The sequence below is a fragment of the Doryrhamphus excisus genome, chromosome 19 (assembly GCF_030265055.1).
Source record: "Doryrhamphus excisus isolate RoL2022-K1 chromosome 19, RoL_Dexc_1.0, whole genome shotgun sequence".
NCBI classification, from domain to species: domain Eukaryota; kingdom Metazoa; phylum Chordata; class Actinopteri; order Syngnathiformes; family Syngnathidae; genus Doryrhamphus; species Doryrhamphus excisus.
The window spans coordinates 15,713,733-15,741,229 of NC_080484.1; the positions used below are offsets into that span (position 1 = coordinate 15,713,733).

General features: G+C 38.2%; 3 protein-coding genes across 5 annotated transcripts in view; 2 read left to right on the plus strand and 1 right to left on the minus strand.

The window, feature by feature from the left end:
• syne1b (spectrin repeat containing, nuclear envelope 1b) overlaps window positions 1-12,327 on the plus strand; it is a 168,805-nt gene extending 156,478 nt beyond the window's left edge. Inside the window, exons 137-146 of one of the 3 annotated variants that reach the window (XM_058057501.1) lie at window positions 123-191; window positions 706-821; window positions 901-1,027; window positions 1,114-1,325; window positions 1,398-1,598; window positions 6,136-6,264; window positions 6,368-6,580; window positions 6,659-6,754; window positions 7,266-7,327; window positions 11,764-12,327. In XM_058057501.1, coding sequence (XP_057913484.1) covers window positions 123-191; window positions 706-821; window positions 901-1,027; window positions 1,114-1,325; window positions 1,398-1,598; window positions 6,136-6,264; window positions 6,368-6,580; window positions 6,659-6,754; window positions 7,266-7,327; window positions 11,764-12,013 — 1,475 coding nt within the window. In that variant the 3' untranslated portion in view covers window positions 12,014-12,327. The remainder of the gene's footprint in view (window positions 1-122; window positions 192-705; window positions 822-900; window positions 1,028-1,113; window positions 1,326-1,397; window positions 1,599-6,135; window positions 6,265-6,367; window positions 6,581-6,658; window positions 6,755-7,265; window positions 7,328-11,763) is intronic. The other 2 variants (XM_058057499.1, XM_058057500.1) reach the window with 2 other exon arrangements.
• LOC131107532 (coiled-coil domain-containing protein 170-like) lies at window positions 12,052-15,831 on the minus strand. The gene is made up of 6 exons (XM_058057642.1): window positions 15,814-15,831; window positions 15,541-15,714; window positions 15,179-15,466; window positions 14,898-15,098; window positions 14,659-14,832; window positions 12,052-12,123 (listed from the first exon to the last, which is right to left on the minus strand). Exons 1-6 carry the CDS (start codon window positions 15,829-15,831, stop codon window positions 12,052-12,054), a joined length of 927 nt encoding a protein of 308 aa, XP_057913625.1.
• A 764-nt stretch (window positions 15,832-16,595) lies between these two features.
• rmnd1 (required for meiotic nuclear division 1 homolog) lies at window positions 16,596-25,807 on the plus strand. Its single transcript, XM_058057222.1, has 11 exons — window positions 16,596-17,400; window positions 17,473-17,578; window positions 17,654-17,729; window positions 17,847-17,886; window positions 19,855-19,955; window positions 20,126-20,232; window positions 22,345-22,409; window positions 22,515-22,591; window positions 23,464-23,584; window positions 23,665-23,781; window positions 25,017-25,807. The coding sequence occupies exons 1-11, from the start codon at window positions 17,017-17,019 to the stop codon at window positions 25,044-25,046; spliced, it is 1,224 nt and encodes a 407-aa protein (XP_057913205.1). The 5' UTR covers window positions 16,596-17,016; the 3' UTR covers window positions 25,047-25,807.
• The last annotated feature ends 1,690 nt before the right edge of the window (window positions 25,808-27,497 follow it).

Below are 27,497 nucleotides of genomic sequence, written 5' to 3' on the forward strand. Positions count from 1 at the left end.
TACTAAGACAACCCGAACGGTCCAGTCGGGATCCGTTCAATTCCCTGAGACTTGAGAGCGGGTGAACGTGGCCAAAAGCGAGTCCAGTGCTGAATGTGTGTACTTTACCATGTGTCTTCCAGATGTAGTGATCCCAGAGAGCCAGGAGGCCTTTGTTAGACTAACAGAGCAAACACTGAGGTCCTCAGCTGGTAGGCTACATGCTAACCCCCAGCATGCCTTGAGGGCTCGGGAGTAACAAGAACTAGCCTTTTCACCACTTTGGGATTTTCTGTTGATTTCCGCACTTTTTGGGGCACACGTAGAAACACTTTCTAACACAGCCGGGCTCAGTTTCGTTTTTATCTTTGGAGTTTAAATTTGGACAAGAGAAAATGGAAGTGAGCCCAAGTCTCTTTTTTATTTTTATTTTATTTTATTTTTTTTCAATGTGGCTTTCTCACTTTGCTTTTATTTTGGTGCTGTGGCTCTAATAACCTCTTTCTGTGCTCAAGCATGTCGTGGTCCTGTCCTGTCAATCTAACTCTTCTCTTAACGAAGAGGATGTCAGATTAGTGATTGTGGCACAGGCTCCGCCCACACAGAGACACACGAAGGATGTTAACAAGACCGCCTTTCCTGCATCTCTATCTGGATGGAACCTTTTTTATGTCTTATGTGCCGCAGTGGTTACCTTCTGATGAGTATTTTACGCTGCGTCAACAGGGGAGGTCGCCTCCACGGACTCCCACGTTCACCACACCGACGGCGGGCACTTCCAGCCGCAGCACAGCGACGGCGTCCGCAGCCACACCGACCTGGATGCCTCGTACATCGGATACGTATGTGACATCTCGCAATTAATTACATCTGTCTCTGAAGGTACTCCAAACCCGACTGCGTCCATGTTGTGTGCTGCAGATGAGACTGCTGGGCGAGTGCCGAGGCAACATCGACACGGTAAAGAGGATGGGCGACGAGCTCAAAGAGGAAGAGGACACGGCGTCTGGACTGGCCAATCCCAGCAGCTCAGAGTCCCAAACATCAGGTGAGTCTCTCCAATTCTTGCCGCCTTCTGCGTCTCCTCGTTGCCTGAGGGTGCCTCTCGGTTTTTCATTTTTTTTTTTTTTTCAGGCGTGATCGAACGCTGGGAGCTCCTGCAGGCCCAAGACCTCAGCAAAGAGATCCGCGCCAAGCAGAACCAGCAGCAGTGGCAACAGCTCCACTCGGACTTGAGTAACATTTGCACCTGGCTAAGGGAGGCGGGCCACGAGCTGGAGCAGCAGCGGAGGCTGGACCTCGGCACCGACATCCAGACCATCGAGTTCCGCATCAAAAAGCTCAAGGTGAGAGTGGACGCTGGAACAGTAACGAAGAAAGACTGGGAAGACTGGTGAAGAATGTTGTGTTTTGTCCAGGAGCTGCAGAGGGCCTGGGACAAGCGTAAGGGGATCGTGCTGTCCATCAACCTGTGCAGCACAGACTTTGTGCGCTCGGACACGGAGGAGTCCAGAGATCTGCAGGCCAAACTGAAAGACATGAACAACCACTGGGACAAACTGGCCACCTCGTTGGACCAGTGGAGGTCTTCACTGCAGGGAGCCCTCATGCAGTGTCGGGTAAGGAGCCGCTCGTTCTTCTTGTCGGGGAGCAGTCCTTCGCATCATCGACAGTCATCAACCCTCATACCGGCCATTCTCAAAATTTGCAGTCACGAAAGGTCATTTATGTAATCGGCAGTCATACCGGTCAACCAGTCATTTGCATAATTGCCAGTCATGCCAGTCATTTGCATAATTGAAAGTCATACCGGCAGTCATGCCAGTCATTTGCATAATCATCCCTTATACAGTACCAGTCATTTGCATAATCATCCCTTATACAGTAATAGTCATTTGCATAATCATCCCTCATACAGTACCAGTCATTTGCATAATCATCCCTTATACAGTACCAGTCATTTGCATAATCATCCCTCATACAGTAACAGTCATTTGCATAATCATCCCTTATACAGTACCAGTCATTTGCATAAATATCCATCTTACAGTAACAGTCATTTGCATAATCATCCCTCATACAGTAACAGTCATTTGCATAAACATCCCTCATAGAGTACCAGTCATTTACATAAACATCCCTTATATAGTAACAGTCATTTGCATAAACATCCCTCATAGAGTAACAGTCATTTGCATAAACATCCCTCATAGAGTACCAGTCATTTGCATAATCATCCCTTATACAGTACCAGTTATTTGCATAATCATCCCTTATACAGTAACAGTCATTTGCATAATCATCCCTCATAGATTAACAGTCATTTGCATAATCATCCCTCATACAGTACCAGTCATTTGCATAATCATCCCTGATACAGTAACAGTCATTTGCCTAATTATCCCTCATACAGTAACAGTCATTTGCATAAACATCCCTTATACAGTACCAGTCATTTGCATAAATATCCCTCTTACAGTAACAGTCATTTGCCTAATTATCCCTCATACAGTAACAGTCATTTGCATAAACATCCCTTATACAGTACCAGTCATTTGCATAAATATCCCTCTTACAGTAACAGTCATTTGCATAATCATCCCTCATACAGTACCAGTCATTTACATAAACATCCCTTATATAGTACCAGTCATTTGCATAAATATCCCTCATACAGTACCAGTCATTTGCATAATCACCCCTCATACAGTAACAGTCATTTGCATAATCATCCCTTATACAGTAACAGTCATTTGCATAAACATCCCTTATACAGTAACAGTCATTTGCATGAACATCCCTTATACAGTACCAGTCATTTGCATAAATATCCCTCATACAGTACCAGTCATTTGCATAAATATCCCTCATACAGTACCAGTCATTTGCATAATCATCCCTGATACAGTACCAGTCATTTGCATAATCATCCCTTATACAGTACCAGTCATTTGCATAATCATCCCTCATACAGTACCAGTCATTTGCATAATCATCCCTCATACAGTACCAGTCATTTACATAAACATCCCTTATATAGTACCAGTCATTTGCATAAATATCCCTCATACAGTAACAGTCATTTGCATAATCATCCCTCATACAGTAACAGTCATTTGCTTAAACATCCCTCATACAGTACCAGTCATTTGCATAAACATCCCTCATAGAGTAACAGTCATTTGCATAATCATCCCTTATACAGTAACAGTCATTTGCATAAACATCCCTTATACAGTAACAGTCATTTGCATGAACATCCCTTATACAGTACCAGTCATTTGCATAAATATCCCTCATACAGTACCAGTCATTTGCATAATCATCCCTTATACAGTAACAGTCATTTGCATAATCATCCCTGATACAGTACCAGTCATTTGCATAATTACCCCTTTTACAGTACCAGTCATTTGCATAATCATCCCTTATACAGTACCAGTCATTTGCATGATCATCCCTGATACAGTAACAGTCATTTGCATAATCATCCCTCATACAGTAACAGTCATTTGCATAATCATCCATCATACAGTAACAGTCATTTGCATAATCATCCCTTATACAGTACCAGTCATTTGCATAATCATCCCTCATACAGTACCAGTCATTTGCATAATCATCCCTTATACAGTACCAGTCATTTGCATAATCATCCCTTATACAGTACCAGTCATTTGCATAATCATCCCTCATACAGTACCAGTCATTTGCATAAACATCCCTCATACAGTAACAGTCATTTGCATAATCATCCCTTATACAGTAACAGTCATTTGCATGATCATCCCTCATACAGTACCAGTCATTTGCATAATCATCCCTTATACAGTAACAGTCATTTGCATAAATATCCCTCTTACAGTAACAGTCATTTGCATAATCATCCCTTATACAGTACCAGTCATTTGCATAATCATCCCTTATACAGTAACAGTCATTTGCATAATCACCCCTTATACAGTACCAGTCATTTGCATAAACATCCCTTATACAGTACCAGTCATTTGCATAAATATCCCTCTTACAGTGACAGTCATTTGCATAATCATCCCTCATACAGTACCAGTCATTTGCATAAATATCCCTTATACAGTAACAGTTATTTGCATAATCATCCCTTATACAGTACCAGTCATTTGCATAATCATCCCTCATACAGTAACAGTCATTTGCATAATCATCCCTCATACAGTAACAGTCATTTGCATAATCATCCATCATACAGTAACAGTCATTTGCATAATCATCCCTTATACAGTACCAGTCATTTGCATAATCATCCCTCATACAGTACCAGTCATTTGCATAATCATCCCTCATACAGTACCAGTCATTTGCATAATCATCCCTTATACAGTACCAGTCATTTGCATAATCATCCCTCATACAGTACCAGTCATTTGCATAAACATCCCTCATACAGTAACAGTCATTTGCATAATCATCCCTCATACAGTAACAGTCATTTGCATAAATATCCCTCTTACAGTAACAGTCATTTGCATAATCATCCCTTATACAGTACCAGTCATTTGCATAATCATCCCTTATACAGTAACAGTCATTTGCATAATCACCCCTTATACAGTACCAGTCATTTGCATAAACATCCCTTATACAGTACCAGTCATTTGCATAAATATCCCTCTTACAGTGACAGTCATTTGCATAATCATCCCTCATACAGTACCAGTCATTTGCATAAATATCCCTTATACAGTAACAGTTATTTGCATAAATATCCCTTATACAGTACCAGTCATTTGCATAATCATCCCTCATACAGTAACAGTCATTTGCATAATCATCCCTCATACAGTAACAGTCATTTGCATAATCATCCATCATACAGTAACAGTCATTTGCATAATCATCCCTTATACAGTACCAGTCATTTGCATAATCATCCCTCATACAGTACCAGTCATTTGCATAATCATCCCTTATACAGTACCAGTCATTTGCATAATCATCCCTGATACAGTAACAGTCATTTGCCTAATTATCCCTCATACAGTAACAGTCATTTGCATAAACATCCCTTATACAGTACCAGTCATTTGCATAAATATCCCTCTTACAGTAACAGTCATTTGCATAATCATCCCTCATACAGTACCAGTCATTTACATAAACATCCCTTATATAGTACCAGTCATTTGCATAAATATTCCTCATACAGTACCAGTCATTTGCATAATCATCCCTCATACAGTAACAGTCATTTGCTTAAACATCCCTCATACAGTACCAGTCATTTGCATAAACATCCCTCATAGAGTAACAGTCATTTGCATAATCATCCCTTATACAGTAACAGTCATTTGCATAAACATCCCTTATACAGTAACAGTCATTTGCATGAACATCCCTTATACAGTACCAGTCATTTGCATAAATATCCCTCATACAGTACCAGTCATTTGCATAATCATCCCTTATACAGTAACAGTCATTTGCATAATCATCCCTGATACAGTACCAGTCATTTGCATAATTACCCCTTTTACAGTAACAGTCATTTGCATAATCATCCCTTATACCAGGGGTCTCAAACTCAATTTACTTGGGGGCCACTGGAGCTGGGGTCTGGGTGAGACTGGGCCGCATCAGCCCCCCCCCACCCCCACCCCCCCAATAACGCATTTATTAAAAACTGAAAAATATCCAAACTTTTTCAGTGCTTTGGTTCCGATTTTCTACAATAAAAGCTCTGATAAAACATTCCACTGTTCTCAAATATCTTCATTTTTATTTTTCTGCACAAAATAAGATGAAAAAAAGCGCAACTGCAGGGTCTTGAGACACATGCTAACTCGCAAACTAGAGAGCTAGCGACCTAAACGGTAGCCTCCAAGTTATTTCCTTTCAACTTAAATAGCCAAAAACTTACCACTTCCACACGGATAGGGAGGATAACTATTAACAGTTATTTAACCTTTAACATGAACATGAATCAAAGGTAATAATTTTTTCTGGGTACATGATACCATACAGCATCCATATCAAACGTTAAACTTTCATATCAAGGCGGGGGGGACTCAAACTAGTGTCCGGCGGGCCACATTTGGCCAATACCAATACCAATCATACCAGTTATTGGCCCTAAAGCCGGTCGTTGGTGTACTCATTAATGACCGGCGTCATCAACAGGACTTTCATGAGATGAGTCACGGTCTGCTGCTCTGGTTGGAGAACATCGACCGCAGGCGTAACGAGGTGGTCCCCATCGACCCCATCCAGGACAGCGACACCCTGCACGAGCACCATAAAACTCTCACCGTATGTATCCAATAAGTCAGCGCATGTGTCCAAAGTGATGATGTCACTCGTATGTAAAGAACGGCGCACTGAGGAGTCTCGGTCTTGTTTTTTTTTTTCGCAGCAAATCCGCCAGGAGCTGCTGGACTCTCAGCTGAAGGTGGCGTCGCTGCAGGACATGTCGCTCCAGTTGCTGGTCAACTCTCAGGGCGGCGACTGCCTGGAGGCCAAAGAGAAGGTCCACGTCATCGGCAACCGCCTCAAGCTGCTGCTGAAGGAGGTCACCCGCGATCTCCGCGAGCTGGCCAAGATCCTGGACATCACCAGCAGCCAGCAGGTCGCTGTCACTCGTTGACGTTCAAATCCTCATCAAGTCTGGCAAAACTGAACGTGGCGGTTTTTTTGGCGTCCGCAGGATCTGTCGTCGTGGTCGTCGGCTGATGATTTGGACACCGGGTCCGGGTCTCTCAGTCCCGCGTCAGGGAGGAGCACGCCGAGTCGACGGCGATCGGTAATGTATATGCTTGTTCCCCTGTTCCCATTTCCTCGAAGTCCTAAGTCCTCCACCGCTAAGATGAACTTCCCATGGACAACCAGCGGGAATCTCCCCTCACATCCTTCCCCATGCCGAGATCCGTTCTTCCCGTACGTTCACACGTGTCCAAACCGCTCCTCTGCATGTTCTGCAGACCCACCGGGAGGGGGGGAAAAAGGCGGGAGTCCAACGCTGCTTCCCTCCAGATCTTTCCTTGAGTTTTGTAGTCCCAAGAACACCTTCAACATTCCCTCATCCCTCTTCCTGGTCTCCCAAGAGTCCTTTCTCATGCATCCCGCATTTGTAGTCCTTGTCGGCCCCCCCCCAAGCATCGATCCAAATGAGCATGATGCGTCTGATCACACATTTTCTTTTAGTGGCTTCTGTTTTGATTTGCCTGGACTGAAACTTTCTTTTCTTTTTACCCCGCCCCCCCCCCCAAAAACCCCCAAACCCCCAACCCACCATCCCCGTTCATTGCAACCAGCGACGGGGCAAATGTAATGTGTCACAGCGTGGTGGAGCCCCTGTGAGCAGTCCACAGCACAGGTACATGATGGTTGTGTTGCTTACTAGCACGGCCCAGAAGATGATGGAAGTCATGGCTCATATGTGATACACCCCCCCCCCCTTTTAACCCCCCCATTTCCATTTCAAGAAAAACCAAAAGGCATCATAGTGAATTCCATCATCTTCTGCAAAGGCTGAGCGATGCCCGTGTTCCTAAAAAGGAAGGCCCGCCCCCACCGCTTAATAACCCCTGGACGTCTCTCTCTTGCCCTCCAACCCGCCTCTTCGACTCGCCACTAGTGGGCAGTCATGTGCAGCTTTCTTTTCTCTCTCCCAAACGTCTGCAAGAACAACACCAAAAGTTGTGTGCGACATTTCCTCTTCCTGTTTTGTTGGCATCGTCCCCCCCCCCCTTAACTCTTTTAGTCCATCCTCTGTCAGGCTCGTTAGCGTCTTCCCTTTGATTCACGCTTCCTTCTTACGTATATGTATGGAGGACCAAAACTGCCAAAATAATAAATAAATAAATAAATATATAAAATATAAAAGCAAAAATAAATACAAAAATAAAAAAAAACACGATTCAAAAATGAAAAATAAATACAAAAATAAATGTAGAAATAAATACAAAAATAAATATATAAATAGAATTACATATCAATAAATAAATAAAAGCACTCTGCTCTCATATGGAAAAGGAAAAGGAAGGAAGTACAGGGGTCCCATTACGGATCCCTTTTGCTGCATTGTATTATTTCCTGGCAGAGCAGGTGTGTATGTATGGAGGACCAAAACTGCCAAAATAATAAATAAATAAAAGTTAAAATAATAAAAAAAAACAAATAAATAAATAAAAAAATTAAATACACGAAAATAAATATAAATATAAATAAAAACAAAAATAAAAAAATATATACATAAATAAATAAGTAAAAGCAAAAATGAATACAAAACTACAAAACAAGATTCAAAAATGAAAAATAAATACAAAAATAAATGTAGAAATAAATACAAAAATAAATATATAAATAGAATGACATATCAATAAATAAATAAAAGCACTCTGCTCTCATATGTATTTATTTCATGCTGCAGACAATGTCAGCTTGAAATGCAGAAGGAAAAACTATTCAAATGAGGGGGCGGTCCTAAGTGTGTCTTGGGTTGAACTGTTCGCCTATTGGTTGATCGACATGTGAGTGCGAAAAGGCTCCGTCGGGGAGGAGAGAGATCACGCTCCAATAAGGCTTCCACCCGGAAAAGCAGGTAATCCGGGGAAGCATTATCCGAAATATCTGTTAGCAAACGGAGATCCCTGGAGATTGCAGCCATATTTACCGCCATTGAGAGTGGTGTGGTGACTTCCTCTTGCTGTGGCCGTTTGCAGGGCATACCTAGTCGATTTTCGCACTCACATGTCGATCAACCAATAGGCGAACAGGTCAACCCAAGACACACTTAGGACCGCCCCCTCATTTGAATAGTTTTTCCTTCTGCATTTCAAGCTGACATTGTCTGCAGCATGAAATAAATACATATGAGAGCAGAGTGCTTTTATTTATTTATTGATATGTCATTCTATTTATATATTTATTTTTGTATTTATTTCTACATTTATTTTTGTATTTATTTTTCATTTTTGAATCTTGTTTTTTTTATTTTTGTATTTATTTTTGCTTTTATTTATTTATTTATGTATATATTTTTTTATTTTTGTTTTTATTTCCATTTATATTTATTGTTTGTATTTAATTTTTTGATTTTTTCTTTCATTTTTGTTTTTATTTTCACTTTTATTTATTTATTTATGTATGTATTTTTTTATTTTTGTTTTTATTTCCATTTATATTTATTTTTTGTATTTAATTTTTTGATTTTTTTTTTTCATTTTAGTTTTTATTTTCACTTTTATTTATATATTTATTATTTTGGCAGTTTTGGTCCTCCATATGTATGAGCTATGTTAGCAAGAGTTCCACAGACCATCGCATCTGTTTATTTGTTTTGTTTTGTTTTTTTTGTATCAGATTTTAGTGCCACTTCTAATATACAGACGTTACATATGCTGTCATATTTATCGTATTATGAAACAAATTTGCAATGTATGAAAAGTCCGTCTTCCTCTTCTTTTGGCATCACTGGTCCTGCCCCTAACCTCGCTTTGCACCTCATTCGCTCACATTCATGCTCTCCTACTGCAACTGATGGAATGAGACCATATTTGGACGTTAATAATATAATAAATAATAATATTACACGATAGGATTAGAAGCCGTAGGGACGTGTTGCTGAAAACTAACACATCGGTCATACTTAATATATCGACTGCAACACCGATTCTTTTTACACTTTAATATCTGGTCATGGTTTTTAAGTTAGTGAGTTTGATGCTATTAACTAGCTCTGCTAACTAGTTAACTAGCTTCCTTCGACATTTGGATGTTTTGATTCTTCAAGGAATGTTCATGTATTGCTGTTTTCCTTTTAGTTATTTTCACTATTTTTGCTATTATCTAACTTTTTATTATTATTATTTTTACTATTAGCTAATTGAGGTTTACCTGTTTTTAGACTGTATTTTTTTTTATTGATTCATTCATTTTCTACCATTTATCCTCACGAGGGTCAGTGGGGGGGTGCTGGAACAGCCAACCGATGGGACAAAAAAAAAGTGTGACTTATAGTCCGGAAAATAATAATAAAAAATATAATAGAAAATTATTATAAATAAATTTAAAATAATATAAATTATATTCTACCACTAATCCTCATGAGGGTCGGGGGGGGGGGGGTGCTGGAACAGCCAACCGATGGAAAAAAAAACTTATACTCCGGAAAATAATAATAAAAAATATAATAGAAAATTATTCATTCATTCATTTTCTACCGCTTTTTCCTCTTGAGGGTCGCGGGGGGTGCTGGAGCCTATCCCAGCTGTCTTCGGGCGTAAGGCGGGGTACACCCTGGACTGGTGGCCAGCCAATCACAGGGCACATATAGACAAACAACCATTCACACTCACATTCATACCTATGGACAATTTGGAGTGGCTAATAACCTAGCATGTTTTTGGAATGTGGGAGGAAACCGGAGTACCCGGAGAAAACCCACGCATGCACGGGGAGAACATGCAAACTCCACACAGAGATGGCCGAGGGTGGAATTGAACCCTGGTCTCCTAGCTGTGAGGATAATAGAAAATTATTATAAATAAATTTAAAATAATATAATTATATTCTACCACTAATCCTCATGAGGGTCGGGCGGCGGGGGGGGTGCTGGAACAGCCAACCGATGGAAAAAAAAAAAGTGCGACTTATAGTCCGGAAAATAATAATAAAAAATATAATAGAAAATTATTATGAATAAATTTAAAATAATATAATTATATTCTACCACTAATCCTCATTAGGGTCGCGGAGGGGGGGTGCTGGAACAGCCAACCGATGGAAAAAAAAAAAAGTGCGACTTATAGTCCGGAAAATAATAACAAAAAATATAATAGAAAATTATTATAAATAAATTTAAAATAATATAATTATATTCTACCACTAATCCTCATGAGGGTCGCGGCGGGGGGGGGGGTGCTGGAACAGCCAACCGATGAAAAATGAAAAAAAAAAAGTGTGACTTATAGTCCGGAAAATAATAATAAAAAATATAATAGAAAATTATTATAAATACATTTAAATAATATAATTATATTCTACCACTAATCCTTATGAGGGTCGTGGGGGGGGGGGGTGCTGGAACAGCCAAACGATGAGAAAAAAAAGTGCGAATTATAGTCCGGAAAATAATAATGAAAAATATAATAGAAAATTATTATAAATTAATTTAAATAATATAATTATATTCTAGCACTAATCCTCATGAGGGTCGGGCGGCGGGGGGGGGGGGGGGTTGCTGGAACAGCCAACCGATGAAAAAAAAAAAAGTGTGACTTATAGTCCGGAAAATAATAATAAAAAATATAATCGAAAATTATTCTAAATAAATTAAATTATTATTCTAAAAAAATAAAAATAATAATAAAAAATATAATAGAAAATAATTATAAATAAATTTAAAATAATATAATTATATATATATTATATAATAATAATAGGCTCCAGCACCCCAGGAAAAGCGGTAGAAAATGAATGAATGAATGAATGAATATAATAATAATAACAATTTGTCAAGTATGTATATGTACATAACGTATTTTCCGGACTATAAGTCGTATTTTCCACGTCCGTTTTTTTTTTTTTTTTTTTTTTTTTTTAATACTATGAACTAATAGATTGATTAACTTGTCCTTATACTTGGCTAGCATAACTTGACTTCAGAGGTTCCACTGTATTAATGGAGATGATTAGTGTTGATATTTGACATGTAACACACCTTGTGTCTCACCCTGTGTGTGTGTGTGTGTGTGTGTGTGTGTGTGTGTGTGTGTGTGTGTGTGTGTGTGTGTGTGTGTGTGTGAGCAGGTGTCACAGCGACGCTGGGTCCGCTTCCTGCCCTTCTGATCCGCCGCCGTCCACGCCCGTCTCCTCGCCCTCATCGTTTGCACGTCGCGTCTTGCGGGTGGCGCTGCCCCTCCAGCTGCTGCTGCTCCTGCTGGTCCTGGTCGCCTTCCTGCTGCCCGTGTCCGAGGAGGCCTACTGCGCTCAGTCCAACAACTTTGCTCACTCCTTCTACCCCATGCTCAGCTACACCAACGGGCCCCCTCCCGTCTAGCTTGGACCCAGGGGGCATTGCCTTTTTTTTTTTTTTTTTTATCTCTGCGTGTAGCAGATCGAGTGACGCAGGAGTCCACGGAGAGGCGTCTCCTTGGAATTAATTGTGGACTGAACAGGAAGTACTAGCAAAGCACCAAAGTCAACCTAGGCTGTGATTTTTGTCTTCATAATTCCTATTAATAATAATAATAATAATAATAATCACATCTTATTTTGGGCATGCGTGTAAATCCATTGTGTTTATGCCAGGGGTGGGCAAACTTTTTGACTCGCGGGCCGCATTGATTTAACAAAATTGACAGGGGGGGGGGCAGACTATATAGTATTTTACATGCAACAGTCCTATTTTTACGCATATTTTACATGTAAAAGTGTCATGCAATCTGCTATATGTGCACTTTGAAATCATTTATTTGATGTAAAGTGTGTTGGAAATTAAATGTATTATTATTTTTATTATTATTATTATTGTCTTTATTATTACTATTTTATATATATATTATTATATTAGATTTGTTATTATTAGTTATAGTAATGCTATCATTATATTATTATTATTGTTAATAATAATAACAATAATAATATTACGACTATTATTATATTAATATTCTTAACAACAATATGAATATAATAATAGTAATATTATTATTATTAACAACATTCTTATTATTATTATTATTATTGTCTTTATTATTACTATTTTATATATATATTATTATATTAGATTTGTTATTATTAGTTATAGTAATGTTATTATCATTATATTATTATTATTGTTAATAATATAACAATAATAATATTACAACTATATTATATTAATATTCTTAACAACAATATGAATATAATAATAGTAATATTATTATTATTAACAACATTCTTATTATTATTATTATTGTCTTTATTATTACTATTTTATATATATATTATTATATTAGATTTGTTATTATTAGTTATAGTAATGTTATTATCATTATATTATTATTATTGTTAATAATAACAATAATAATATTACGACTATTATTATATTAATATTTCTAACAACAATATGAATATAATAATAGTAATATTATTATTATTAACAACATTCTTATTATTATTATGATTGTATTTATTATTACTATTTTATATATATATTATTATATTAGATTTGTTATTATTAGTTATAGTAATGTTATTATCATTATATTATTATTATTATTGTTAATAATAATAACAATAATAATATTACAACTATATTATATTAATATTCTTAACAACAATATGAATATAATAATAGTAATATTATTATTATTAACAACATTCTTCTTATCATTATTGTCTTTATTATTACTATTTTATATATATATATTATATTAGATTTGTTATTATTAGTTATAGTAATGTTATTATCATTATATTATTATTATTGTTAATAATAACAATAATAATATTACAACTATTATATTAATATTCTTAACAACAATATGTATATAATAATAGTAATATTATTATTATTAACAACATTCTTATTATTATTATTATTGTCATTATTTTTATTTTTGTGCTTGTGTTACTTTTTCCAGGAGCATTTTGTAAACAACAAATAACGAAATTGATAAAGCAGCTACCTCAACCATCAAAAAGTTGGCCCAAGCCATGATGCCAGGTTGTATGTTGAGTTTAAATAAAATACTTTGGAAAAAAAAAAACAGGCGGGCCGTATTGAAACACTTGGCGGGCCGCATGTGGCCCCCGGGCCGTAGTTTGCCCACCCCTGGTCTATGCTAACAAGAAAATGAGATTATTTTTTAGAGAGCGGTGGGTTTTATTTTTGCAACATATCATATACATATGACCTATGACCTATATAGAAAGTTTCTTGTATTTTTTTTTTCTATGGCCGCCTGTCAACGCAGCGTACGCCAGGTGAGATCCGTGTCATGTTCATATTCATATTCATTATTATTATCAATGTGTTGGAAAATGGATGCCAGCGTCAGCAACAAAGAATGCCAAAAACCTCCTTTTGATATTTGTTGTCTTGTTATTGATTATTATGAGATGGATAAGAATGACTGGCGGGAGCATCTGAGTGGGAGACCTCACAGCTAGGAGACCAGGGTTCAATTCCCACCCTCGGCCATCTCTGTGTGGAGTTTGCATGTTCTCCCCGTGCATGCGTGGGTTTTCTCCGGGTACTCCGGTTTCCTCCCACATTCCAAAAAAAACATGCTAGGTTAATTAGCCACTCCAAATTGTCCATAGGTATGAATGTGAGTGTGAATGGTTGTTTGTCTATATGTGCCCTGTGATTGGCTGGCGACCAGTCCAGGGTGTACCCCGCCTCTCGCCCGAAGACAGCTGGGATAGGCTCCAGCAGCCCCCGCGACCCTCGTGAGGAAAAGCGGTAGAAAATGAATGAATGAATGAATGATGCTGGCCGCGGTTTGACCCTGGAACGGACTCATTGATTTGATACATTTGCTGCCATGGAGATGTTGATTTGACAAAGTGTGCGTGATTGTGCTTGTAGGGGTGAATGAATGGTTGCAGACCACCACGATGCATCCCGGCAGACATCTTGCTAACACAATGGACTACATGACGTCGAAAAGATGGCTCGCAGGTGTACCTAATGAAGTGTCCATAGTGTGTGTTGGGTACCTTACGCTGCAGGTTAAAGGTCAGACTCTTGCTCGCCATCAGCGCATCGCCTTCGCCCCTGACCAGCTGCTCCACCCGGGACATAATAAGCGGCAGCCTCATGTCCGCGCCCACGTCCGCCATCATGGCGTCCACCTTCACGGCCTCCGACAGCCTGTCCAGGAACTCCTCGTGCTGTTGAGGAGAGCGGATCCTCACACGGGCCGCCTCGGAGACGCTTCCTTGTGTTGAAACCTTACGTGATGACGGCTCAGTCGCAGGCCGTGTTGATGAACGTCCGCCGCATAAAGCTCCGCCTCCGTTTGTTGAAGACGCTGTCTCAGTTCTGAACCTCGCTGCTCGGCTAGCTCGGCTCGCTGTAGGACGTTCTGACGTTGCTTCCTCTCCTCAATTAGCTCCTCTGACACGTCACGTAGTCGAGCCTCCACCTCGGACACCGCCTGAGTACGGAATAGTTTAAAGGAACGGGTTGGCTTTGGAATGATGTGGGAAAAAAACAAGTCCTTCAGGAGATGCCCACCTTGCTGCAGAGTTGGTCTACCTTGTCTTCAGTCTGGACCGTGACTTCTGCATCTCCGTGGATCAAGGAGGCCACCTTGGTGAAGACCTTGAGAAGTTTGTCCTTTGCTTCCCGAGTCTCTCTTTGACTCATCTGCAGGTTCCTCTCGAGCTCCTCCACCTGCTTCTCCAAACACAGCGATTCCCGCCGGGACGCCTCTGCCACTCTCTTCCTGGCTTCCAATCTCTCCATCAGTGTCCGCATCTCCACTTCCAGGCCGCTTTGCCCCAACTTGAGTCCATCCAGCTCCTGAGAGACAAGACGAGACGACTGCGGCGCTATGTCGTCATGGAAACGTGCCTTTTAAAAGACCTTCAAGGTACCACTTTGAGGGCATCCGCCGCCACCGAGCTGCTGGCGGCCTTCCTCCTCTCCCGATCCAGCTCGGCCGCCAGCCTCAGGACCGTCTCCTGGCTTCCCTTGGACTCCACCTCGCTGGACCGCACGCTCTCCTCCAACACGGCTAGTCTCATCTTCAACCGCTCCCGCTCATTATGCTGCTCACAAATCAATCAAATCAGTCAAAACTTGTATGCAAAAGTGATATATTTTTAAAAGATGAATATTGTTCTCCGTTTCCCCTGTTAGTCACATACCTCTTCAATACTTTCCATAACTTTTTCCACACAAAAAGAAGCAAGGAAGCTGCACAAAACCTCAACAAACTACTCTTACGCTCAAGAAAAGCAAGTCTCCCAGCAACAGCAAACACCTGCAATACCACAAACCACCACATGCAGCGCTATAACTTGGACTGTAGCGCAAAACTAACGAAAAAGAAATTGTGCTTTGAGTGATTTTAAGTATTATGTACGTTGAATGTAAAAAAAATAATTGGTGCTTTGAGTGATTTTAAACATGTATGTAGTTTGAATGTAAAAAAAAAAATTGGTTCTGCGTATGAATACAAGTACAAGACAACAAAAGGCGTCAACTCAAGGTCAACTGAATTTTACTTTATTTGCCCTCAGCGAGGACCGTCAGGCTTTGTTATGGTGTTACGTTGGTGACATTGTGGGTCTCAGCCCAAACTTTCAAGACATCATCGGACTTTAAACTATGTAAATACGAATATTGAATAAGGGAAATAGAAAATAAAAGTGACAAACTCAATGAAAGACGGGAAAGTATGTTGTTTTTAAGCACGCATGACCTCTTACAACATGAGAGCGTAAGTAGAAGTACCGAAAACGTGATTAATGTGTTATGAAATTACGTGATTTTTCAAAAGTCGACAGAACAAACAATGTTGAACATTGTCGCTTCATTTTTTTTAAACGATCATTCTACCTGCAAGTCAAAGTTTGGGGTTATCGAGTGTGCGATATCATTACAACCAGGAAGTGATCCCTTGAATAAAACTTTATTGGCAAGCACAGACCCTCAGCTTTTCAAGATGGAGGTTGATTCACGAAGTTTATGTTTGAAACATTTTTGCGCGCAAATGTCATTTTGTTAATGTTTTTGTTTTTGTCTGTCGACGTTCTGTTATTGGCGAGCTAGCTGTTTGCTAGCTTGGTTAGCAGTTATCCGTAAGCTTCATTTTCGCAAATAGCGAGCGCCGTTCGTATTGATGTAATTGTGATTTTGTTTATTTTACATAATTAATTATAAGCAGCAAACTCTTACGGGTAGCTATTGTTGAAGTAGGTTGTTCATTATTTCACTCCTTGTTTTAATGACATGTATTTCCAGTCGACGACATAGTATGTATAGAGCGATATAGCGCTGGTACTTGAACGCCTCATGGGGCATTTGCGTCCGAGATAGTGTATGAGCAGCCGCCTGGGAAAAAAAAAATGCTTCTCCGGTCTCTTTGGGCTAAACTGGGCGCTCAGCAGCCATCGAACTGGAAAGCAATGTACGTCTTTGCTTCAGCTAGTTTCCCTAATTCCAGCCTAGCATCCAAATATGAATTTAAAGGCCGGATTCACTCATGCTGCTGTGGCCTCCAGAGGCGTGCCCTTTCATTTGCTTTAAGAGGGTTTAGAAGTCCAAACAGGAACTTTTTAACAGACTCGGACCGCAGCAGTGAACAGAAGCGTTTTTACGTGCCAGATCTTGTCAAGCCGGTCTTAAAAGCCAGTTTGAAACAAGTGACAGGGCCCGGGAAGAGAGTCCCTAAAGGGCCTAGGACTAAACAACCGTCCAGAGCCAATCAACCCTCTATGACTGAAGACATGGTGAAGCCGCCTGAACTTTCCACTTTCCACTTTCCACTTGCCATTCTATTCACGTGTGTTTTTGCTCCACAGTACATGATGCAGTGTATCGCCTTTGCAACAGCAGACCAGTACAATCTGCCCACCCTCAGCCTGGATCTGACAGGACACGGCTTCCACGAGGTGGACTTTCCTCGAGGTACTCGTACATAAAAACACGCCACTCGCCAGTAAAGCTTTTGGGGAGTTCTATTAACTGGTTCAACACCGTCAGACGCGTCCAATGTGTTGGTGATAAGCTCTGACGTGGCCTCCAGACCAGACGACAGGGCAATCATCTTCTTCTTCAGGTGGACTCCACACCACTTTGAATGTCGTCTCGTGTTACAGTATCTACACAAATGAATAGAAAATATGAGTTGGGATCCTGCGACACTTGCTGAGCGAGCGACTTTGTCTTTTTCCAGGGAAGGCTCGGTGGTTTTCTGGAATGTTGACGAGAAAATGGTAATTCAAATGAATCTTTCATTCATTCATTTTCTACCGCTTTTTCCTCACGAGGGCCGCGGGGGGTGCTGGAGCCTATCCCAGCTGTCTTCGGGCGTAAGGCGGGGTACACCCTAGACTGGTCGCCAGCCAATCACAGGGCGCATATAGACAAACAACCATTCACACTCACATTCATACCTATGGATAATTTGGAGTCGCCAATTAACCTAGCATGTTTTTGGAATGTGGGAGGAAACCCACGCATGCACGGGGAGAACATGCAAACTCCACACAGAGATGCCCGAGGGTGGGATTGAACCCTGGTCTCCTAGCTGTGAGGTCTGCGCGCTAACCCCTAGACCACCGTGCCGCCTCAAATGAATCTTATTCTATTCTAATTCTATTTACTGTATGCCATTTTATTTATATCATGATGATTAGGGTTGCATCACTCTGGCAAAAGTTGGAAGAAAAAAAGAAAAATGCAATTTAGTGTAGATTTAAAATACTTATATTATCTGAATAATCTTTATTAAAAAATTATGAATTAATGCTTTAATGCTTAATTTTCCTTGAACTATATGCTGTTGTGAATAATTAATGATATTCATCCACCCTACTGCAGTGCTTATTAAGCTAGCAGTTAGCAACATCAACAAAAAAAGTAGTGCTACTTGGGCGATTTTTAGAACAAACTGGCGGGAGACTCATATGTGGTCTTAGGTCTTAGGGCCCGTGTCAGTGACCCCTGATTTAGACCTCACATTCAGGCATAATAAAGACCTTATGATGTTCTTTATTCATTTTAAACTCCTCTACTCACAATATTAGGAAAGTGGGGTTTGTATTTTGGACATGTGATCAATCACAGTGGAGTGGGCATGCCCGGAGGCGGGGCATGGATGGAATAAATTAAAACAGATTGTTTTGGGGGGAAGCACAAACCCAATTAAATGCAGCCGGATAGGTGCAGATCAAGTTTTTTTTTGCTGGTTATTGTGTGTAGCTGCTCTATAGGAGTCCACAGCTCAATACAAAGGGTTGAAAAATGAGCACAATTGGTTGTCTTTAGGGTAGGGGTCTCAAACTCAATTTACTTGGGGGCCACTGGAGCTTGAGACTGGGCCGCATCAGGTTTTCAAAAAAAAAAAAAAAAATTAAGAATTTTAAGATTAAAGAAGATTAAATTTATTAAGAAAAATGAATAAACTTTGCTTTGGTTCCAATTTTCTACAAGAAAAGCTCTGATAAAACATTCCACTGTTCTCAAATATCTTCATTTTTATTTTTCTACACAAAATAAGATGAAAAATAAATAAACAAATCAAGAATAAAGAAAATCAATCAGTAATAAATAAATATAATAATAATAATAATAAAAGGGCAAATAATAAAAACTTAAGAAACCACATATAGTTGGTGGGTAGACAAATTATTTTTTTCAGATTAAAATGAACAAAGCATTATTAGAGCCCTGTAGACATGACAAAACACGACTATAGTCACATTTATACTCTTTTTATTTACAACATATTGCGCAACTGCAGGGTCTTGAGACACATGCTAACTCGCAAACTAGAGAGCTAGCGACCTAAACGGTAGCCTTCAAGTTATTTCCTTTCAACTTAAATAGCCAAAAACGTACCACTTCCACACGGATAGGGAGGATAACTATTAACAGTTATTTAACCTTTAACATGAACATTAATCAAACGTAATAATTTTTTCTGGGTACATGATACCATACAGCATCCGTATCAAACTTGCGTCACTTGGCCTCAAATTAGTGTCCTGCGTGCCACATTTGGCCCGCGGGCCGCGTGTTTGTTTAGGGTAAATTCCACAGAAATGTTTGAGAAATGACTAGATATCATGAATAATATATTCACGGCCATTTTGCTCTCCTTTTGCTTCCAAATCATGCAAAACGGTACGTTGTTATGTTTTAGTAAGAAGTACGAATACATTGTGTTGTCTTTGTTTCAGATGAAAACGGTGTTGAGGATACTGGAGCGTCATGAAAGTCAGCCGTATGAAGTTGCGTTAGTCCACTGGGAAAACGAAGAGATCAACTACACCTTTGGAGAGTGAGTCCGCTGACTTACATTTATACGTACTATATCACTCTATGTATTCTTTTTCTACCGATGGGTCATGGGGGTGCTGGAGCCTATCCCAGCTGTCTTGAGGCAAGAGGCGGGGGTACACCCTGGACTGTACATACTGTCTAAATGTATGCTGTTAATTTCTTCCTCAGGGGAAACTCCAAATTGGAGCGAGGAAACTTTGTGCTGTGTAACCACATGGATCAACAGGAAGCCATCTTGGAGAAATTTGCCTTTTCCAATGCTTTATGTTTGTCAGGTGAGACGTGACGTCACATGTCGCTTCATTAGGTACACCTGCACCGTCTAATGCAGGGGTGGGCAAACTACGGCCCGGGGGCCACATCCGGCCCGCCAAGTGTTTCAATATGGCCCGCCTGTTTTTTTCCAAATATTTCATTTGAACTCAACATACAACCTGGCATCATGGCTGCTTTATCAATTTCGTTATTTGATGTGGTCTGTTACAAAATGCTCCTGTAAAAAGGGACACAAGCACATAATAATAATAATAATATAATAATAATATAATAATAATAATAATAATAATAATAATAACATAATAATAACAAAATAATAACAACAAAATAACAACAAAATAATAACAAAATAATAACAAAATAATAATAATAATAATAATAACAACAAAATAATAACAAAATAATAATAATAATAATAACAATAATAATAATACATTTAATTTCTAACACACTTTACATCAATAAATGATTTCGAAGTGCACATATAGAAGATTGCATGACACTTTTACATGTAAAATATGCGTAAAAATAGGACTGTTACGTGTAAAATACTATATAGTCTGCCCCCCCCCCACATCAATTTTGTTAAATCAATGCGGCCCGCGAGTCAAAACGTTTGCCCACCCCTGGTCTAATGCATGTCAAATGTGGTAGAGGAAGGACATCACGCCCACCCAGGCAAGATGGACCGTTTACCTTAAACGTCTCTTAACTGTGTTTGTTTTGCGTATGGCCAATTATGCTCATTTTTCATCCCTTTGTGTTGAGTTATGGACTCTTATCAAGAAGATAACCAGAACAGAGAGCTTTCTAGATCTTCCAAAATCTGCAACTATTCAGCTTTCAGCCTCCAGGCATTCCTACTGCGCTCACGACTCACGACTCACGACTGCTTAAAAGGACCTTGTTACACTCGTAATAACAACGTAATAACTGCCCATAAACGTAATAAACCACAAACGTAATCAAATTTGCCCACCGCGAACGTAATACTGAATTTGCTGCAAATGTAATAACTATTACATTGTAATAACTGTACATTATTGTTACTATTATTTATTATTATTATTATTATTGTACATTATTATTACAATGCAATCACTATTACATTTGTAGGAAATTATTACATTTTGTTTGTGGGCGTACATGTGCGTTTTAGTTACAGTATATTATTGTATGTGTGATTTTGTGTGTATATGGGGAAGAAATAATCAAAAGAAATAATAAAATATAATAATAATAATAATAAAAAAATTGTATTAAAACAATTGCAATTATCACAATTATGTTATCTTTTTTTAATTTAAAATAAATTATAATTTAATAATTAATGTATTCAAATGATACTCTTTGAATATTATTTTTTTTTCCACAAAAAAGAAAAAAAAAATATATATATATATCAGATTATGTAGGACTACAGTACCACTCTCAATAAATATGAGGCATCAGCAATACTATAGCAATACTATATTACTGTTGTTGATGTTATGCTTGCTCAGCCATTAGCTAACTGTCATTAGCAAACTGTAGCTAGCTAATGTTAGCTACAGTAGAGGCAATGAGCACTAAACAGTGCCTAAAATAATAACTTGACAAGTGTACATATATCACATTATGTAGGACTACAGTACCACTCTCAATAAATATGAGGCATCAGCAATACTATAGCAATACTATATTACTGTTGTTGATGTTATGCTTGCTCAGCCATTAGCTAACTGTCATTAGCAAACTGTAGCGAGCTAATGTTAGCTACAGTAGAGGCAATGAGCACTAAATACCTATAAATATGACTACAGATCATTCAAATTACAAAGACAAAACCGCAAATTTGCTAGTAATATGTAATAGAAGTATAAATACCAACAAAAACATAAAGATCACCTCAAATCTCCATGGCGACCATTGAAGTGTTCACCACTTTATTCCACAAAAACGGATGTATGGTGACACCCCTAAATAATCATGTATTGGAAAAAATATTTTATATGTGTTGTTTTTACATATATTGGAACACTTTTAATACCCAGCCATATAAAAAATTCAATAATTGTGTTTTTTTGATGCACCCTAACGTACGTGTAAAGCAACTTTTTGGTGTCTGACAGTGAAGCTGGCCATATGGGAGGTGTCCTTGGATAACTTTGTGGAGTCCATTCAATCTATTCCTGAGGTACACAGACCCCAGTCTCAAACACGTCACGTGTCATGGCAGCACTGATGTGTGTGTGTGTGTGTGTTTATGCCCCCCCCCCCCCCCCCGCCTCCCACCATCCAGACACTGAAGTCAGGTCAGAGAGTCAAATTGTCATCCGCAGAAGTCATGCAGAAGATCGGTGAGCTGTTCACTTTAAGGTAAATGTTGTTAGCGCTACACAGCACATCCAATCACAGGGCACATATAGACAAACAACCATTCACACTCACATTCATACCTATGGACAATTTGGAGTGGCTAATTAACCTAGCATGTTTTTTTTTTTTATTTCTAAGGGCCAGTGGCGTCATTAGGCCTATTTTTAAATGTTCTTAAATAATTTAATATTTTTTATTGATTTTTTAAAATTTTTTATTGATTTTTTTAAACAAAAAAATCTGACATTTTTTTATAATAGGGCAAAAGCAGGCTAATAAGCAAGCCAATAAGCAGGCTAATACTAGCCTACTACTACTAGTAGTAGTAGTAGTAGTAATAATTATTCATTCATTCATTTTCTACCTCTTATCCTCATAAGGGTCACGGGGTATGCTGGAGCCTATCCCAGCTGTCTTGGGGCCAGAGGCGGGGTACACCCTGGACTGGTGGCCAGCCAATCACAGGGCACATATAGACAAACAACCATTCACACTCACATTCATACCTATGGACAATTTGGAGTGGCTAATTAACCTAGCATGTTTTTTTGGAATGTGGGAGGAAACCGGAGTACCCGGAGAAAAGAACATGCAAACTCCACACAGAGATGGCCGAGGGTGGAATTGAACTCGGGTCTCATAGCTGTGAGGTCTGCGCGCTACCCACAAATGAATTGGATCGATATTTTCTATGGGAAAATCTGCTTTGGTTTGAGTCTGTTTTGGTTTGAGTTGGACCTTCTGGAATGTACTACTGATGTTAACCAAGGCACTGCTGTATTTACTTGCGAAGGTTCTTTCGATGCTGCTGACTGCTCTCAGTTTTTATACGAGAACTGGATTCACATAAGTTCTTTTGGTTCCCTCCACAGACACTGTATAAACCTGAGATCCGACCTCCTCCTCACGCCCGACTTCTACTGGGACCGCGAGAACCTGGAGAAACTCTACGACAAGACCTGCCAGTTTCTCAGCATCAACCGCAGGGTCAACGTACTGCAACCACGCCCGCCTCTTCAGTGACAATAAGAAGCGTTCCTCGTGTTTTACTGGGCAACTTGTGCGCCTCACAGGTGATGAATGAGAAGCTGGAGCATTGCACTCAGCTGACCGACTTGATGAGGAGCCACCTGAGCGAGAAGCACAGCCTGAGGTTGGAGTGGATGATCGTCATCCTCATCACCATTGAAGTGAGGATTCATTCATTCATTTTCTACCGCTTTCTTTTTTTTTATATTTCTACTTTATGTGACTAATATGACATTATTTTTCATCTTTTTTTTTTTTTATATTTTGACTTTATTCTTGTGAAAACCACTGCTGATTTTTCTCATTTTACTTCATTTATATTATATATAATATACATTATATTACATTATATTATATAATATACCATTATATTATTCATTCATTCATTTTCTACCGCTTTCTTTTTTTAATATTTCTACTTTATTTGACAAATATGATATTATTTTTCATAATTTTCGTTTTAATATTTTGACTTTATTCTTGTGAAAACTACTGCTGATTTTTTTCATTTTACTTCATTTATATTATATATAATATACATTATAGCTTACATTACATTATATTATATAATATAACATTATATTATTAATGCATTCATTTTCTACCGCTTTCTTTTTTTTTAAAATATTTTTACTTTATGTGACTAATATGACATTATTTTTCATCATTTTCTTTTTAATATTTTGATTTTATTCTTATGAAAACTACTGATTTTTCTCATTTTACTTCATTTATATTATATATAATATACATTATATTACATTATATTATATAATATACCATTATATTATTCATTCATTCATTTTCTACCGCTTTCTTTTTTTAATATTTCTACTTTATGTGACTAATATGACATTATTTTTCATCATTTTCTTTTTAATATTTTGACTTTATTTTTATGAAAACTAGTGCTGATTTTTCTCATTTTACTTCATTTATATTATATATAATATACATTATATTACATTATAGCTTACATTACATTATATTATATAATATAACATGATATTATTCATTCATTCATTTTCTACCGCTTTTTTTTCTTTATGTGACTAATATGACATTATTTTTCATCATTTTTTTAATATTTTGATTTTATTCCTATGAAAACTACTGCTGATTTTTCTCATTTTACTTCATTTATATTATATATAATATACATTATATTACTTTACAGCTTACATTACATTATATTATATAATATAACTTTATATTATTCATTCATTCATTTTCTGACATTATTTTTCATCATTTTCTTTTTAATACAGTTTGCTTAAATATTTATATGTATTTGTTAAACTAATAATAGGCCTTAAACGACCACAAAAAAAAGATAAGATTTTTTCACTGATATATTTTTGACTTCTAAAAATGTGCTGTTTTTTTTTATTTGAAGGTTTTGTTTGAACTTGTAAAGATGATCTAAATGGGCCAAAGATGGCAGATGACGTCCCCACAGTGCCATGCTGCGTTCAGGGACCAGCAGTCATGAGGTATTCTGGCGAGAAATGTTTTTTTGTTTGTTTTTTTTTTATTTCTTGTTGACTCTGGACTGCCTTTTCTTGACACTGATTATCACATTATATGAAATGTTATATTTTATGCCACTGAAAGCAGGGATCTCAAACGTGCGAGCCATTTGCGGCCCTCAGGACCACATTTTGTGGCCCCATATTTGATATCAAAGATTTACGTAAGTGCGTTTCGTGAAGCCTGGGCAAATTCAGAGGTACCGAACACCGACCACAAAATGTGAACCAAGTACAAAGCTAAGAACCGGACTTGACAAAGTTAGCTAGCTCTCCAGATGTATTGGGTCTGAGGGCCCAGATCTGAAGGGCGGATGCCAAGACTGGCGTGGGAAACAACACAAACACTGACGGCTGAACTTTTTTTCTCACTTTTATTCTTCGCTAAAGGCCATAACATTTTGGAAAATATGTGAATCAAATGTAGCTGATGCAAAAATATGCAGAAAACGGCATCAAAATGTTAGCTTTCATGCTGTGTGTAATGTTGAAAATACTGATAAATATCCATTCATGTTGATATATTTCTATATTGTTGCAGCGTGTTTACAATGTACAAGGTCATGTACAGCAGCAGACTTATTGCATATGTATTGCATATGTAGATCCCATATGAATAAAAGGAAATTCTTAAAAAAAAAAAAAAAATAGTGCCGCATATTGTGAAATCTATGAAACCTTTGTTCTTCTACAGCAGGGTGGGCAAACTTTTTGACTCGTGGGCCGGGTTCATTTAACAAAATTGATCGGGGGGGGGGCAGACTATATACCGTATTTTCTGGACTGTAAGTCATTCCGGAGTATAAGTCGCATAAGGCCAAAAATGCATCATTAGGTAGAAAAAAAACATACATAAGTTGCACTGGAGTAGAAGTTGCATTTTTTGCGGGTTGATTTACCGTATTTTCTGGACTATAAGTCGCTCCGGAGAAAAGTTGCACAAGGCAAAAAAATGCATAATTAGGTAGAAAAAAAACATAAGTCACACTGGAGTATAAGTCACATTTTTTGTGGGTTTATTTACCATATTTTCTGGACTATAAGTTGCTCCGCAGAAAAGTCGCACAAGGCAAAAAAAAATGCATAATTAGGTAGAAAAAAACATACATAAGTCGCACTGGAGTATAAGTTGCATTTTTTGCGGGTTTATTTACCATATTTTCGGGACTATAAGTCGTGTTTTTTGCGGGTTGATTTACCGTATTTTCTGGACTATAAGTCATTCCGGAGTACAAGTCGCACAAGGCAAAAAAAATGCATAATTAGGTAGAAAAAAACATACATAAGTCGCACTGGAGTATAAGTTGCGTTTTTTGCGGGTTGATTTACCGTATTTTCGGGACTATAAGTCATTCCGGAGAAAAGTCGCACAAGGCAAAAAAAATGCATAATTAGGTCGAAAAAAACATACATAAGTCACACTGGAGTATAAGTCGCATTTTTTGTGGGTTTATTTACCGTATTTTTTGGACTATAAGTCGCTCCGGAGAAAAGTCGCAGAAGGCAAAAAATGCATAATTAGGTAGAAAAAAACATACATAAGTCGCACTGGAGTACAAGTCGTATTTTTTGCGGGTTTATTTACCGTATTTTCTGGACTATAAGTCGCTCCGGAGAAAAGTCGCACAAGGCCAAAAATGCATAATTAGGTAGAAAAAAACATACATAAGTCGCACTGGAGTATAAGTCGCATTTTTTGCGGGTTTATTTACCGTATTTTCTGGACTATAAGTTCTCCGGAGTATAAGTCGCACAAGGCCAAAAATGCATAATTAGGTAGAAAAAAAACATACATAAGTCACACTGGAGTATACTAAGTCGCATTTTTTGCAGGTTTATTTACTGTATTTTCTGCACTATAAGTCGCATTTTTTGCGGGTTTATTTACCGTATTTTCTGCACTATAAGTCGCTCCGGAGTATAAGTCGCACAAGGCCAAAAATGCATAATTAGGTAGAAAAAAACATACATAAGTCGCACTGGAGTATAAGTGGCATTTTTTGCGGGTAATTAATTTTCCAAACTACTTGACCAAAACAGACATTCCGCCATCTTGGAAGGCAAGTTGTAACAATAATAAAATAATAGAGAACAGACTGAATAGGTGTAAGATATGCTAACACAATGCTTATTCAGCTACACAAAAAATAAACATGAACACAAAAGGTGTCCACTTTTTTCATGTATAAGTCGCTCTGGAGTATAAGTCGCAGGAACAGCCAACCTATGAAAAAAAAAGTGCCACTTATAGTCCGGAAAATACGGTATTTTACACAAAAGAAAGTTTGGTGATTAGATTTATTTATAACATTTATCATGTTGGAAGGTAAATAAAAAGGTACCCGTCC